Below are 14319 nucleotides of genomic sequence, written 5' to 3'. Positions count from 1 at the left end.
TGCGTTGTTATTTCTTTTTCTTATTTTCTGAAACTTGGCACACATGTATGGACGTCGTTGCTCGCTGTCATGGCCAAGGAAAGAGCGGTATGCTAGTGATTGTCAGGGGGTGAAGGACGGACATTATGGGAAGCGATATAGCTAGGCGAAGATTGATACTCTCATCTGAGTGCGACTAGCATTAAATTTACTGACCAGAAAGGGGACTCGGAAGAGTTTGTTGGTATCAACACCAAAGGTGAATGAGGTAGCGAAATCTCGATTTGAAGTTGAGATTGCATTAGCTAAATGGTCTAATTATACTGGGATTTGCAACGCCGATATAGCAAGATGCCCATGTTATGCATGAATACGCGCATGGCAATCAATAAAAAAAGTCAATGCAGCCTGCGCCGCGAGAATGTTCCCTCCGACAAGTTTCCTAAGCTCCCCCTTCCGTCCAGCCCGTCCCAGCCCATCCAACTCATACGTCCTTTTTTTACTCATCTAAAAAAGAAGAAAAAGGAACCCAAATTCATTTCCACGTGAGTACAGACAGCTTTTTCCCAAGACAGAGAGATGTAAAGCACCAGATGACAAAAGAAAAGAAAAGAGGAAAACTGAAAAGGAGATGGAAAGACATGATGCTTGCTCACGCGTTGCTTACATGGCTTTTTGGTTGATATACATCGCAAACACAAAAGGAGATGGTAATGAAGAGTAAGGAAAATGGTGAAGCAAATGGCAAAGAAATAGTAACATTATGCTGGCCACAATGAAAACTAGGCGCTCATCGAACCGACCGCAGGGTATCCTTCTCCGGACTCAGCCGAATCATGGTCGACTGCAGCCTATTCGAATGATACATAGTCGTCGGCGTCACCACGCTACCAGGCGAGCCTTTTCTCGACGAGCTGCCCTGCCTCGAGGCCAGCAGCTCAATGGCCTCAAGCCGGTTCTGCTCAAAGGCGTGGCTCCTCTCGCGCTCAAAGTCGAGCCGCCGGACGCGCTCCCTGTCCTCGGCCTTTGCGTCGTTGATCCTGCTGCGCTTCTCGGCGAGCTTATCACTAACATCACGAATGCGCTTCTCCGTGCGCAGGCAGGCGGCGTCGAGCTTCTCTGCTAAGGAAGCGTCCGCAAACTCGAGATTCTGCTGGTCCGCTGGGCGTTGTTGAGCCGAGCCACCCCAGAAGCAGCGGAAGACGAACTTCGTCTGGAGTTGAGTGTCCGGGGTGCCCCATACGAGGAGGGTGTCTCCGGCGTAGAGCTTGGCCCAGTGTACTGAGGCTGATGCAGGGTTCTTTACGTCGGAGGACGGGAGGGCATGTCCGTTTATATGGATCCCATTGGTGGCTTTGGATGAAATCCAGCAGAAGTAGGAGTCTTTGTCTGGTGTAGAGTCCTTGGCCCAGGGAGGAGGCGTCTTGGTCGTGTCCCTGGCGGGATCATAGCCCTCTTTCCATAGTAGAATCTTGAAGGCCCACTTCGGCACTCTTGTGTCGGTCCTTTCCTCGTAGACGATGGTGTTTTCCAGGCCCCGGCCAAACGATACTAGTGAATCTGTCATGGGACATGAAATCCCCTGAATGCAGGAGCTCTTGTCAGGTTCTATCAGGCCGATAGCTCTAGCCTGTGTTTCTTTCTGCACAGGAACCACAAGATTCTGTGAATCTGGGATGAAAGGCTCGGCGTCCTCATCAGGCTGTACGGCGGTTGGAGGGAAATCCATGGCCACGTCCTCGTCGGGAGACTGGCCCACAATCGGCGAGTTGATTTGGCCATTCTGCTTCTCTGCCGGGCCAACAGGCGGAAAGTACTTCATCGCCAAGTTCCACAGAGGCGTCTTGCCCGGGCTAAACTGTTCGCCCCTGTCGCGCGCAGCCTGGACAAACGCCTGGTACTGGAGTTGCGTCATCTCAGGATAGTTGAGGTGCCACGTCTTGCGGTCCTGCTCCCAAAAAAGCTGCTTGCTTACCGGCCCGTCGATCTGGCGACCAGATCCCGATCTCTGAATCGGCGGCATTCGGGCCAGCAGCTTGCACTCCTCGACGGCCTCCTCGGAAAGGTCGTCGGTGTAGACCTCGGACTTTAGCCTCTTGATGGTTGGTTTCCCGGTAGGCGTGCTATCAAACTCGTCGCTAGCTTCAACCGACGGGGGTTTGCGCTTGCTCGTGTTAAAGTCCATCGATGCTGCAGTCAAGTAGAGTGACGACGATTCCACGTGTCTTATCACCGATCCGGTGCCATTCAGGTTTTGCGAAGCGACGTCTTCCACCAGACTTTGTAACTGGTCAGCAGACTGGTGGGGGGCAATGGACACGCTTGTGTCTTGTCGGAAGATACGGCGGTGCTTAACGAGAGTTGCGGCAGAATCCCCAGAATCGTAAGCTTCGTCTACTTGGCTTTCGAAGTTGCTGCTGCTGCCACCACTGCTGCCGCTCACTCCGTTCCTATTTGTGACGGGCAGGTTGAGATGCTGTTCTGGTACGGTCCCAGAGTTGACAAAGGCGGAAGCCCCAACTTCTCCAAAGAGGCGAGGTTGTGTACCTCTGCCAAAGGTATAGTTGCCGTTCTCCTTTCCTTTTCCCTTTTCATTGCCCCCCTCGTCTTCTTCCTCTTCTCCCATGGAATCGCTCACTCGGTCATCTTCATCCGGATGTTCGTGTGTCTGGTACTGAAGCAGCGGATCTAAGTAGTCTTCGTCGTCGGTAATTTCATCAAACGACTGCGAGGCTTCAATAGTTGTACCGGCCAGCCATGGATGGTCATCAAGCTCTTCTACTGTCGCACGGTTCTCCGGTCTTCTCTGAAGCATGCGGCAGAGAAAATCGATACCGCTTGATGAAATGGAATATTGATCCAACGGTCGAATGTCCAGCATCTCCGTCATGATTTTATGCAGCAGCTCGGAATAGCTAATGCCGCTTTTGACTGGATATGGAGGTTGCCCCGTCATCGAATAAAAGAGGACGCCACCTAGAGACCAAATGTCCACGGCATGGTTGTACCTTTGGCCCGGTACGCGGCGAGCCTTTTTCCCTCTGCTCCTGATACCATTGTCATCGTACTCCACATACTCGGTATAAACCTCTGGCGCACAGTAAAGCAGTGTGCCGCAAAAGGTCCTGAGGAATGTCTGCTCAGTGTCCACCATCTTTGAAAGGCCAAAATCGGTGAGCTTGACGTCCAGCGGCTGAAGCGTATTGATCAATATGTTGTCTGGCTTGACGTCTCTATGAGTAATGTTATTCCGATGTAAGTAGGCGAGGGCGCTCAGCAGTTGCTGGGCCATTGTCCTTGAATCATCTTCATTAAATGGGCCATAATCTACGATGTGTTTTCCAAGATCCCCTCCAGGCACAAACTCCATAATGATGATGAGTAGTCGGTCGTCCCAGTCAAAGTTTTCCATGTATCGCACAATGTTGGGCTTTTCAAGGGATGTAACGTCAGCCAACCATAGCCATGATGAATGATTTAATAAAGCACGACTTACATGATGCACCTTGCGCATAATCTTCATCTCATTCTCCACCTTTTGGTCCAGCACTCCATTCTTAATGAAGCGGCGTTTCTCGAGTTCCTTGGCAGCGTACGGCTTTCCGTCATACTTGGATGTGACTTTGTAAACGACCGCAAAGGCTCCCTTGCCAATCATGCCTATCCTGTTGTATTTGCCGGATCCAGTCCACTCTCGTCGCACAGCTCGGGTATCTTTGGGCTTTGAAGGGGAACGCTGGTCAGACGGCTGCCGCTCCAGGCGCCGCGGCGTGGCCTGCTGCTGCTGCTGCTGAGCCGTCTTGAACAAATCAACATGACCTCCGGGGCCCGTGGTGATGGTCTCTACCTGCAAAGCGTGGCGAGCAAAGTACTCCTCCACCTGTCGCGCGTATGCCCTCTCGTATTCGCCGTCGCGGCGCGGGATTCGGACTCGAAAGGAAAGATCGTTCGTGTGATTATGTAGAAAGATGCAGATAATGGACCCCGAGCTCAACGTCCACCTCGTAATGGGCGGCTTGCCCAGCTCCTTGGGGCGAGAAGTGAGGAGGTTGTCGTCGACAAAGGTGCCATTGGTAGACTTGTCCTCGATCATGACGATGCCGTACTCGTTGACGTATATGCGGAAATGGATGTTGCTGATCCTGCGCAGCGGGTCATTGACGAAGACGACGTCGCACCTAGCATTGTTCCTCCCAAAGACGAAGCCGTTCGCAGGGTTCTTGGCCTGGCTCGACAGCCGCAGCAGGATGGCGTAGTTGCCATGGTTGGTCGGGTCGGACTCGAAGCGGCTCGGGTGGTCCTCGAGTTCGTAGTCGGGCTCGACGCCGTCGGCCTCGTCCTTGCCGATGATGAAGGGCGACCCGATCCTGGCCAGCTGCTGGACCTCGTTGCGGGCGCACTCCGAGTGCGGATACAGCACGCAGACAATGTCCGAGATGTCTTCGTCCGAGAAGCCCGAGTTCTGCTTGCCCACCCTGCGCGGGTCGAGGACGTTTTGCGTCGCTGCGAGAAGGAAGAAGTGTCAGCGTTTCGTTTCGTTTCCAGTCGAGCGCCGTGAACGGCTCCGTCGTCATCTTACCCTGCGTTGGCTCTTCGCCGTCCATTGGGAGCGACCCGGCGAGGCTACGGCGTGCAAAGAGTCCAGGTTGCCGCGTCCAATGCGAAGAGCGTGCGCTCGCTATGCGTATAAGTCAAGGAGAAGAGCAGTAAAGCCAACCCAAAGCCCGGTTTGTGAAGCCACCAGAGGGGAGGGTCGCTTTTTATCACAGACGGCGGAAGCCTGGACGTTCGATTTATTAGTTGAAGGGAGCTACCAGCCCGCACCGTGCCGCAGTATTAGGTGGTATTTGATAGCTAAGCAGCGGCCGCCCTTTTCTTTGCGCCACCGGGGAACGATCGTTGCGCTACGAGCACAAGCACAAGCACCAACTTCAATCCCGACGTCGTACGTGGGGAATATGAAGAAATTATATTCAAGTTGAGTTTAAAGTAAAAATGAGAATCCGGGGGAGAGGCAGGGAAGTTTGGCGTTGGCGGAAGAATAAATATGTAGGCAGCCCGTACTTTTGAGCAGAAACAGCGTCCCGTCCCACGGCAGTGATGGCACTTATAGTTCCCCGCTAGAAGACAGCGGCAGCTTAGCGATGGCGGGGTTGACAGTGGCTTACAGGGCGCTTTTCGTGTTAATTAACATGAACCACTGGAAACAGAGAGTCAAGGCATCCAGAGCGCGGTCCGGAGGGGAAGAAGAAGCAGAAAAAAGCAAAGAAGGCGGGAAAGTTCAGTCAGAAAAAGAAAAGAAAAGAAACGGGACGAAACAAAAACCGCGGAAACAGCAATCCATCCGTCCGCCTGAACCGATCAGCGACCACCCCCCGTGTCCCGTCATTCACTCATGTCCATTTCGCGCCAAAATACAAGAAAAAACGCTTGAAACCAAAAAACACCCTGCATAGACAAGAGGGCCAAAAAGAAAGAACAAAAAGCACCAGACAGTCAACACCGCTAAGATGGGAGAGAGCGTGTACCGTGTCCGCGTGCCGCCAGGTCAAACTACCACCAAAAACGCCCTCCAAGTCACGCGAAAGACACCAGACCAGCACCGCGCGCGTACTTTTCGCTCTCTCTACGCCTCTTCTTCCATCAAACACGTCGCCCTATCAACTAATTTCTTTTCTTTTCTTCTTTTTGGCGTTTCTTTATAAGCTTTCCTCGTATCATATCAACAATTCCCCGCCACACACACCCCCCTGCCACACTTTCGCGCGTCTATCAAGTCACCAGATCGTGCAAAGGTCGCCTCGTCTCATCCCCATCTATCTATCTCAGGCTGTCCTCCTCAATCGCCAAACACACACACCCCCTGCACGTCATTGCCGTTGCCACAGGTTCCGAGATCTCGCAGCACGCGCCAGGCCCCAATCGATTCCCACAGCAGCCCAATGACATATTGTTGTTTTGTTTTTTTTCGGTTTAATGTTTCCCTCCCATTTCTGTCTTTCCTGCTTCGTAATGCCAGAACCTTCAATGTTTTGAGTATCAGCCCACTCCAGCTATATTTCTCTAGCGTCTACTCCTATGTCTATATTTCTTTAGTACCTGCTGTTATGTCTGTGCCGTTTCAGTATCTATCAGTTTTCTACTAAATTTACATTTGAGAACGAGTTTCTTGGATAGTCACCGCGAAGAGGGCCGGTGGGTACCAACGCAAGGCACGCAGCGAATGATGCGCGAATCCAATCCAGTGGTCTTGTACATATGCAAGCCTCACGTTAATGCCGCCCATCGACTGCAACCACCCAAGGAGACACAACTCCGTCTTAGTGCCAAAAAGCCTAATTGCTGAATTATTAATTCATTGTAAACCCGACAGTCGTGCGATGTTTCTTCGATGCGAGGCCGACTGGCGTCAAGTCATCTTGACATGTGAAACAGCAGCTGTTGCGCGTCCAGCGTCCAAGCAATCACATGCCCTGCTCATCCGCCCAAACAAGCCTCACTCGCTCCTACAAAGAAACAACTCCCTACAAAAAAGTCACGCGAACAATGTTTTTTGTGAATCAGCCCAGTAGTCATGAACAAGAAAATAATCCTCGTTTGCTTGGTAGTATTCCATCTGTATAAAAAATAAATCTACCTGATATCAAGAATGATGTTCTCCCATCGTTTATTATCGTGCCCGCTGGCACAATGTATGGCATTTCCGTAAACAAAGGAAACACAAACGCCACGAATGCACATCTTAGAGCAAGTATCGACAATTGCTCAGATATACTCCCAATATATATATGATTGCTCCCAACCCCAACGCCTACCATGCATACTGCATCCAAAGTTGCATATACATCACTGTCGCCTAACAAGGGTATCTATCACAAGATAGAAAAGACATGTACAAAAGGACAGGGGAAAAAACCACACATGATATAAAACCAAAAAGGAGAGGGAAAACAAGGCAAGGAAACAATGCATGCAAGGAGGGTATGGTGTGATCAGCCGTTGATTTTTGTACTTCAAAGCAACGAAAGAAAAAGATATGTCGTTTTAATATTGCTGCGTGCTCTGTAGTGGCTGTTGGTATGCGCCAGGCTGTGTCGGCTGCACAATGGTGCCGTACACGGGCTGCGGCGACATGCTTCGCGCCGAGTGGCCGCCTAGAGAGTTGGCTGAGAGAGTTCTCCCGTGTCCGTACGGTGCTGAGGCAATGGAAGCACGTTGCTGAACATATTGCTGGGGAGTGAGGCGGAAAGATCGCTGGGAACCGGGCGACGTGGGCGCGGCGGGCTGCCATGGCACAGACTGCTGTCTACTGTGGCCGGGCCTTGGCTCCGTTGGTGTCTTGGGTGCCTTTGGCACAGGGGACTCCGCGGAACGGGGTGCGGGCTTGCGAATCACCGCAGGGGCGCCGTAGTTGACTGTTGGGCCAAAGTTGACGTCTGGGATCGCGAATCCTGAGTTGTAGTGTGCGTCCGGATCAGCGCCGCCAGTCGTCTTCAAAACACCATTGCGGGGCCGGTCAACGAAAGGCTGCTGCAGTTCGTCGCCAAACTCCAAGTGCATCGGGGGCTGAGGAGGTAGGAAGCCGTCGTACTGAGCTCGAGACTGGGTAGTGTAATGATCAATGATGTCGTTGGGAGTGATGCTCTGGTGCTTGTTGTTGTAAGGGGCATCTGGCCTCGTGGGGAGGGGCTTCCGGTGTGGATGTTGGCCATATCCGGGAGAGCCACCGGGGCTGTAGGAAGCATACTGATCATTCGAGTACGATGATCCGTGGACCGGCGGAGGCGGAGGCTGAGCAAAGTATGGAGAGTGAGGAGGCTCATCGTAGGGCGTTCTTGGCCCATAGGGAGATGGCTGCCTCTGTTGCGATCGGTGAGAGTGGTGAGAGATGTTAGAGCGGTGAGAGTGGTTAGTAGGAGGGCGATCGCTGTGATGGCTCGGCGGAGGGTTCAGAGACTGAGCTGACCGGTTCTCACCGGCGTAGAAACCACCACCACCGTGCATGGGAACCGGCGGCGGGGCATCAAAGAACTCCTCATCCTCGTCGTCATCAGGGATGTCAGGAACCCCGGGCAGAGCAATGCCGCCAGCCTTGGCCATTTGAGCCAGAGTGCCGTTGGACAGGCGATTGTTGGCCCGGCGGAGTTCTTCCGAGTTGTAAGGGGCGCCGGATGGGCGATTGTGAGAATCGCGCGCAACCATCGGGGGTCGGACAACAGGCTCAGGCGTGCGAATGGCTCCCATACTAGTCTCGATGGGTTCGACATAGGCATTTGGCGTAACAGCACGGCCCTCATCCGAGCTAGAGCTTCCTACTCGCCCGGCCATCTCAAGAGGCGACATGTCATTTGGCGAAGAGTTTGAGCCCATCGAGATGGGGCTGTTGGATTCAGAAGAATGGCGATCGCCAGCGAAACCAACTCTGGGCTTTTGTTGGAAGCTTATTCTGTTGCTGGCTCTGTTGGAGGCTGGTGAATAAGAGCGGCTTCCGTCCTCAATCGAATTCATCCGCGTGCCGGTGGCCTCCTTGAGCCGCTTTCGCCACTCCCTCTCGTTCCAGGTTGAGCTCTTGCTGTCCAGTAAGAGCGTATTGACGTCTTCGAGGTCCAGGTAGCCGTATTTCTTACTTCTGGGCATGGCAAACATGAGCGACCTGGCATCCAAAATGCTGGCAACAAGTCTGCCCGGACGGCCGTACAGGCCAAAGGTGTCCCACGTCGGGAACAAGAAGCGGAGCATCGTCTCGAACCCGCTGACGGCAGGGCGCGTCTCGGGCATGATGAAAACAAAGCCCTCCGAAGATGACGCTGGAGTAGAGTGAATGGCAATGTTGCCTTCGATCTTGATGAGAGTCGAAGCGTCCACCAGAGACTTGGCCTGAGGATAGATGGCATATGCAGAGTAGGCTTCACTGATGGAAGCAACGGGCTTTGTCCTCTTTTGCTTCTTGCCCTCGGTCTTGACATCATAAAACTTGATGTCTCCTCTGACCACGCGAGCGGCAGATCGGTCGTAGGGAGACTTCTTCTTCAACTCCTTTTGAAGCTTGGCGTACTCCTTCTCATCAGGCGGCGTGATGACACACCAGCAGCGCCTCCATGGGACACCAGCTCCAAATCGGACCCTGACCCACGCCTCAATCTTAAACTTGGACCTCTCCATCATAACGCTGATGTTATTGAGATATTTGGCCCTGCCGGCAATCAGGGCGCCAGTGTACGCCTCCTGAAGAGCTACATACTCGTACATGGCTAGCCGAACGGCGGACGTCCATTCAATCAGCGACTCATGAGAAGTAAAATGCAGCAAGTAGCGGTTTCTGCCAGCGGTGGACAGGCTAAGAATGTTCTGTAGTGGCTGCTCGTCGCTTGAACGGGTAGGCAAAGACTCAATCTGTGAAGACAAGTTAGTTAGACTTAAAGGTCCACGGTGAAGCACGTGAGGTTCGCCATACCACTTTGATGGAAGCATCTGTGAGGTTGATGAATTTAGGAAGAACCATGCCATCTTCACCAGCTGCATCCAGTTCTGCGGCATCCCACAAGGAGAGCACGGTCCCGACAAGCTGTGCAAAGCATTCAGACCACGTTCTATCGGGGTTTGGTTTGCCCTCTATAACGGTGTTGGGGTTAGCAAGCGCTCAGACAGCACCATTGCGGGGGGGGTTTTGCAAGACCACATACGGGTGTTTTGATCATCCAGCTTCAAAAAGTAGCCTTCGTGATAAAGCTTGTTGGAATGGCTATTAAGCAGCGAGAAAATGGGCTGCAGCTCCGGGATGGTGTCCTCGTTGACCTCCATGACGGGAGGTTGATACGTCTGGATGATGGACAAGGGTCGTGCACTATTCCGCGAGCTACTTCGGTTGCGTCGGATTGGGGCGTCGATGTTTACCGGCGTGCCATAGTCAGACTGCGGCGAAGGCGTAGAATCTGGAGGGCTGTTGCGCAGGTCGATGTGCGCAAGCGAGTGCCGCTTCTTAACCTTGAATTTGGAGGAAAAGGGAGCTTCGTCTGAGGGCGGTGATGAAGGTGATGATGTTGGTGTCTTGCGCCCAGAGGAAAAATGGGACATGAACGAGACCACTAGACATTTGACACGCGCGCCCGGTTAGCAACCTCTACTTCTCGTACTACCTTGCAGGCACCTGCAAAAAAGAGCCCGTAAAGGGAACATCGAGCCCCCTAGCCCAGCATTCAATGGATTCGGCGGCAGGGCACATGCCCATTGCAGAAGGGCTACATGGAAACCATCCATGCTGGCGGTACCTGTACCTGAGTGCTAGCAGCAGCATCTCCGCAGCAACAGATACGAGTACCGCGCATGCACCGCTGGCGCTTGTACCTGTACGGCCAAGAGGCTGCCAAGTCTGGAGGCACAAGCAGCGGCCACAGGTTGCGTGAGCGCCAATGATGCCACCGTTTCTTGCGCAATGCTGGGGTCTAGCGGCAGCCCAGGGGGGGGGAGAAGAAAAAAAAGGGCTTGGAGGCGATGGAACATGGAAGGGGGTTGGCTGGCTTCTGGGGAGGGTCCAACATTGAGCCCAACTAGGGGTCCTGCTGGGGTCCTGCTGGGGTCTGCTGGAGCCCTGGTGACGAATGCGAAAAATGACGGTGCGGACAAGAACAGGAATGGAGCTACGAACCTCGATTGCGACCCATGGTGCGATGTGATGTGCGCCTGGGCTGGGCGGGCGATCTGGAAAAAAGGCGGAAGAAAAACGAAAAGGTCGTCGAATTATCGAAATTGCGATATCATGAGCTGAAAATCGATTTCTTTTTGTTTTTTCGTATGTCGTCAGCTCCGGGGCGACGTAATGGAATAATCGATAATCGAGAAACTCTGATGAAGCCAAAAATAAAATAGGAGCAGCGAGTGGCGGGGCCGGCGTCCGGCGGCGGCGATGCTGAGTTAAAAACGAGGGAAGCCTTTTCTGCAGTAAAATGCGATCAGATGGCAGTTAAGCCAAAAGACGCAGGTCGGACTTTTTAAATCCAGTCGCGAGAGATGCAAAGCTGGGCCCTCGTATCGTATGTGTCGGCTCGGGGAGACTGCTAGTGACGAGCCCCGTGAGACAAGCACGCGACGTTGGCCGATATGATGTCCTCGTATCGTGTTGCCTTTAGGCGGGCTGCAGTAGGCGCTTCGGTGTGCTTGGTTGCTTGGTGCTTTGCTTTGGTGCAGCTCAAGTTTGCAAATGTCTTCCCACTCTGGGAGAATCGGAAAGGGCGACAAATCAAGGCCAGGCTGAACGAGTGTGTTGCACGGCTACTATTTATCTATTAATTGCCTCCTTCACTCAAACGGCTTGTTCTATCTGGGGCGAGCGGATATGCCGGAGCCATCAAGCCAGATTGGCATGACAGCATGACTAGGAAGACCAAGACCCAAGGGAAGAAAAAAAAGCCAAGCCAAGCAAAGGGCTCCGCTCTCCATCTCAGGAGGTTTCTTGCTTTTCCTGCTTGCTGAGCTTTGGCGGCCCAACTCGCCCGGGCGGGAATGTCGCAGCCATGCCGTGCAAGTTTGCGCCGCTCGTTGGTGGGTTTTGCGCCGAACCAAGAGCGGCGAGCCACGGCTACGGCACGACGGTACGGAGACGCTGGGACATGGATGGTTTGAAGTCTTACTTACAGTGCGCGTATTGTACTCGCAAGTGCCGGAACTCTGTCGGTACCTCACTTTGCTGTTGTTTTTGTTCTTCTTTTTCTTTTTGAATTCTCCCTGTTGTTTCTCCGTATGAGGCGCAGTCGTTAAATCCAGTTCTTGTTTCTCTTCTGTCTCTCTTCGTATATGGTGTGTGAGTGTGAGCCAATATTCGTATCGGGATGCCGTTGGTACCTCTAGACCGGGCTTGCCAAGGGGCCTAGATAAAGTCCCCAGCAATGGTTGCAGTCACCAGGCCAGAAGCAGCAACAACTCAAGCAAGCCCCCTTCGGTTTTCTTCTGGTGCGATCTTCCGTCCTCTCTTCACTGACTCTCTCTCCTCCACGTAAGTCTGCCAAGACCCAGCTGCAACAAAAAGTATGCCGTCAGACTAGATGATTGTCAAAAACACGGGAAGCATGCATGCTCGACGTCACTGGCAGAGTGGCAGCTGAGGCGGCGCACTAACCAAGGCGATCGCTAACGCCAGCAAACGTTAAACCCGGAGATGGATGAGAGACAAGATCGTCACAACGACGTCGAAGAGCTGAAGCCACAGATTTCCCCCAGACAAGGAAAGGAAAAACAAGAGGGAGGCTACTATTTAAGCATGGCAGAAATAGATTAACCCAGACCCTTTTTTTTCGTTCGTTTTGTTTGATTTGCCCATGCCCGGGCTCTTTATTACGGATACGGAGCTTGTCTTTGTCCACGGTGATAACGCCAGTGTTCTCCATATTGCACGCAAATACGGGGGGATGCCAAGTTCCATCCCATACCTAGCGAGGTAGCTGGGCGCCTATAAGAACAAACAAAGGTACATAACAATGCACCAAGCCCATGTCTTCCAGCGGTGATTGCTACTGCGCACTTTGATCTCGTAACGAGATACTGGGCGTTTCTTCTTTGCAATTCTGCGCCCGCAGGGGTCTGGGCCAAGCAACTTTGGTACCACTGCTAGACAAAGAGACAGTCCGTAAATTTGAGCGACTATCGCCAGGTAGCTCCGGATGCCCCGTAGAAGGTAGGTGGCTGGTGGGGCGCGCAAGCCCCCTATCGACTCTTAGTGAGCTTTGCCCGCACTTTTATACTGGAATTTCCAGCTGCACAAGGCTTCTAGATGGGCTCGCCTTTTGCGCCATAATCGGCGGGTTCCAGAATAAAGTCCCAAATTATATTGCGTGTTCCGCTTTGGGATGTACATACATGCCATCATTGATTGCCAAACCGGGTCCATGTGCGTTGGTGTGGTGTGGCGTGCGTGAGTTCTTGAGCAAGTATACTCGCACTTGTAGGTATCCATGTACTCGAAGATGAAAGATGGAGTTGAAGCCCTTTTCATTCAACCGCCCAGCAAGGGCCACGGCGCTTTTGCCGCCAAAAACAACACGCAGCCCTCCCCCAACCAATCTAGCGGGGCTCTTCCATCTAGGGGCTCAGGTTGCGCTCGTAATATTGATGGAATCCATCGAAACGTTTTTCGTACGTTCACGTTGCCCTGCTGCAGGCACGGTTTCGTTGCTCTCCTAGCCGCCCTTGACCACTGGCTGAGAGTGCATACCGCCTTTGACGTGGGAATGCACAATCCACGAGGTATCCATTGTCATGCATCATGTCACACCACTAAAGGCGCCATCATGCAGGAACTTGTAGCGCACTTTGTTCTCTCTTTTTGTTTGGGAGTGGCTACAGGTATCTAGCACCCCAAGTTGGCTATCCAGCAATCCCGTGTCTCAAATTTAACGTTACCCAGTAGTGACATTATCAGATGCTAGAGAAATAGCAGATGCAAGAATAAAGGTAGATGCATCTAGTCTGTACAAGCTAGTACTGAAATAGACGCTCCCTTTTGTTTCGTCTTCTTCTTTGATATTCAATCTTCTTTTATTTCTTGCGGTTTCCATCTCTCTATTCAGTTGACACAAGCTTTCCATCTCAAAGCCCCCCTTGTGCTCGCTTAGCTCTCCTCCGAATCCCAGCTTTGTACCTTGTACAGGCCATGTATCTGCCGTTGTAATTCTAACCTCATTGAACACAACTTCCAGTCCATCTCCGAGCTGCCGAGCCACTCCGGGCGATGCTAACCCAGCGCCAGACGCCGCATCTGGCCTAGATAAGCGGAGAGGTGCTACTGCAGAAGCATGGCAGTTCTTGCTGTACAATCTTCCAATAGCCTGTTAGTTACACCGAGCAGCAAAGACTCTGGTATGAATCAAACGACTCGGGTACAACTCCCACGCCGTCAGCCGAAACTCTCAGAATTCGCGGCGCAGCCTGCCAAGCAGAATCCGCAATCCTCGTCCACCAATGGGCTGTCGAGGAAGCTGAAAGTTAAGTCGTGTCAAAGCCTCATCACCAAACGCGGCTTTTCTGAGACAAGATTGTGACACGACGGGCCTCTCCAGCGCATACGAGAACACGGAAGTTGTCAGCGCTTATTGCTAGTGCTGCGCGGACGGGACGGCAATCCGCTGTTACAGTACCTAGCCATTTGGAATAATACGCCGCTGAGATACACGAAGCCCAATCTGGGGCATTCAACTGCCAAGGTTCATTGCTACCCTCACCGCATAACACTAAAATGATTTGCGCGAATGTGGAAACATTTTTTTTGTCTTACTCCGGACAAGTCATAGTACGAGGCGTCGTTTTGGAATGCTCGTCAGCTCGAACATGGGTCTGGCTGGTCTTGAAATC

General features: G+C 52.6%; 2 protein-coding genes across 2 annotated transcripts; both read right to left on the bottom strand.

Moving 5' to 3' along the window:
- Positions 1 to 648: 648 nt before the first annotated feature.
- Positions 649 to 4853, bottom strand: V8C40DRAFT_29690 (serine/threonine-protein kinase). Its single transcript, XM_083222804.1, has 3 exons — positions 4559 to 4853; positions 3476 to 4482; positions 649 to 3409 (listed from the first exon to the last, which is right to left on the bottom strand). Exons 1-3 carry the CDS (start codon positions 4581 to 4583, stop codon positions 770 to 772), a joined length of 3672 nt encoding a protein of 1223 aa, XP_083072727.1. The 5' UTR covers positions 4584 to 4853; the 3' UTR covers positions 649 to 769.
- A 1648-nt stretch (positions 4854 to 6501) lies between these two features.
- On the bottom strand, positions 6502 to 10336 carry V8C40DRAFT_247140 (PH domain-containing protein). Its single transcript, XM_083216262.1, has 3 exons — positions 9663 to 10336; positions 9434 to 9591; positions 6502 to 9372 (listed from the first exon to the last, which is right to left on the bottom strand). The coding sequence occupies exons 1-3, from the start codon at positions 10051 to 10053 to the stop codon at positions 7024 to 7026; spliced, it is 2898 nt and encodes a 965-aa protein (XP_083072726.1). The 5' UTR covers positions 10054 to 10336; the 3' UTR covers positions 6502 to 7023.
- Positions 10337 to 14319: the final 3983 nt, after the last annotated feature.

This window comes from Trichoderma camerunense (assembly GCF_050948025.1).
Source record: "Trichoderma camerunense strain CBS 138272 chromosome Unknown V8C40scaffold_10, whole genome shotgun sequence".
In the NCBI taxonomy this organism is placed as follows: Eukaryota; Fungi; Ascomycota; class Sordariomycetes; order Hypocreales; family Hypocreaceae; genus Trichoderma; species Trichoderma camerunense.
Note: the sequence above shows the minus strand (reverse complement) of the source record. Positions and strands in the feature narration are given on the sequence as shown.

Coding starts and splice junctions, on each gene's coding strand:
- V8C40DRAFT_29690 (XM_083222804.1), bottom strand. CDS start 4,583: ATGGACGGCGAAGAGCCAACGCAGG. Junction 4,483..4,558: donor CGGCGAAGAGCCAACGCAGG/GTAAGATGACGA, acceptor TCCTTCTCGCAG/CGACGCAAAACGTCCTCGAC. Junction 3,410..3,475: donor TTATGCGCAAGGTGCATCAT/GTAAGTCGTGCT, acceptor TCCCTTGAAAAG/CCCAACATTGTGCGATACAT.
- V8C40DRAFT_247140 (XM_083216262.1), bottom strand. CDS start 10,053: ATGTCCCATTTTTCCTCTGGGCGCAAGACACCAACATCATCACCTTCA. Junction 9,592..9,662: donor GCTGGATGATCAAAACACCC/GTATGTGGTCTT, acceptor ACACCGTTATAG/AGGGCAAACCAAACCCCGAT. Junction 9,373..9,433: donor CAGATGCTTCCATCAAAGTG/GTATGGCGAACC, acceptor TTGTCTTCACAG/ATTGAGTCTTTGCCTACCCG.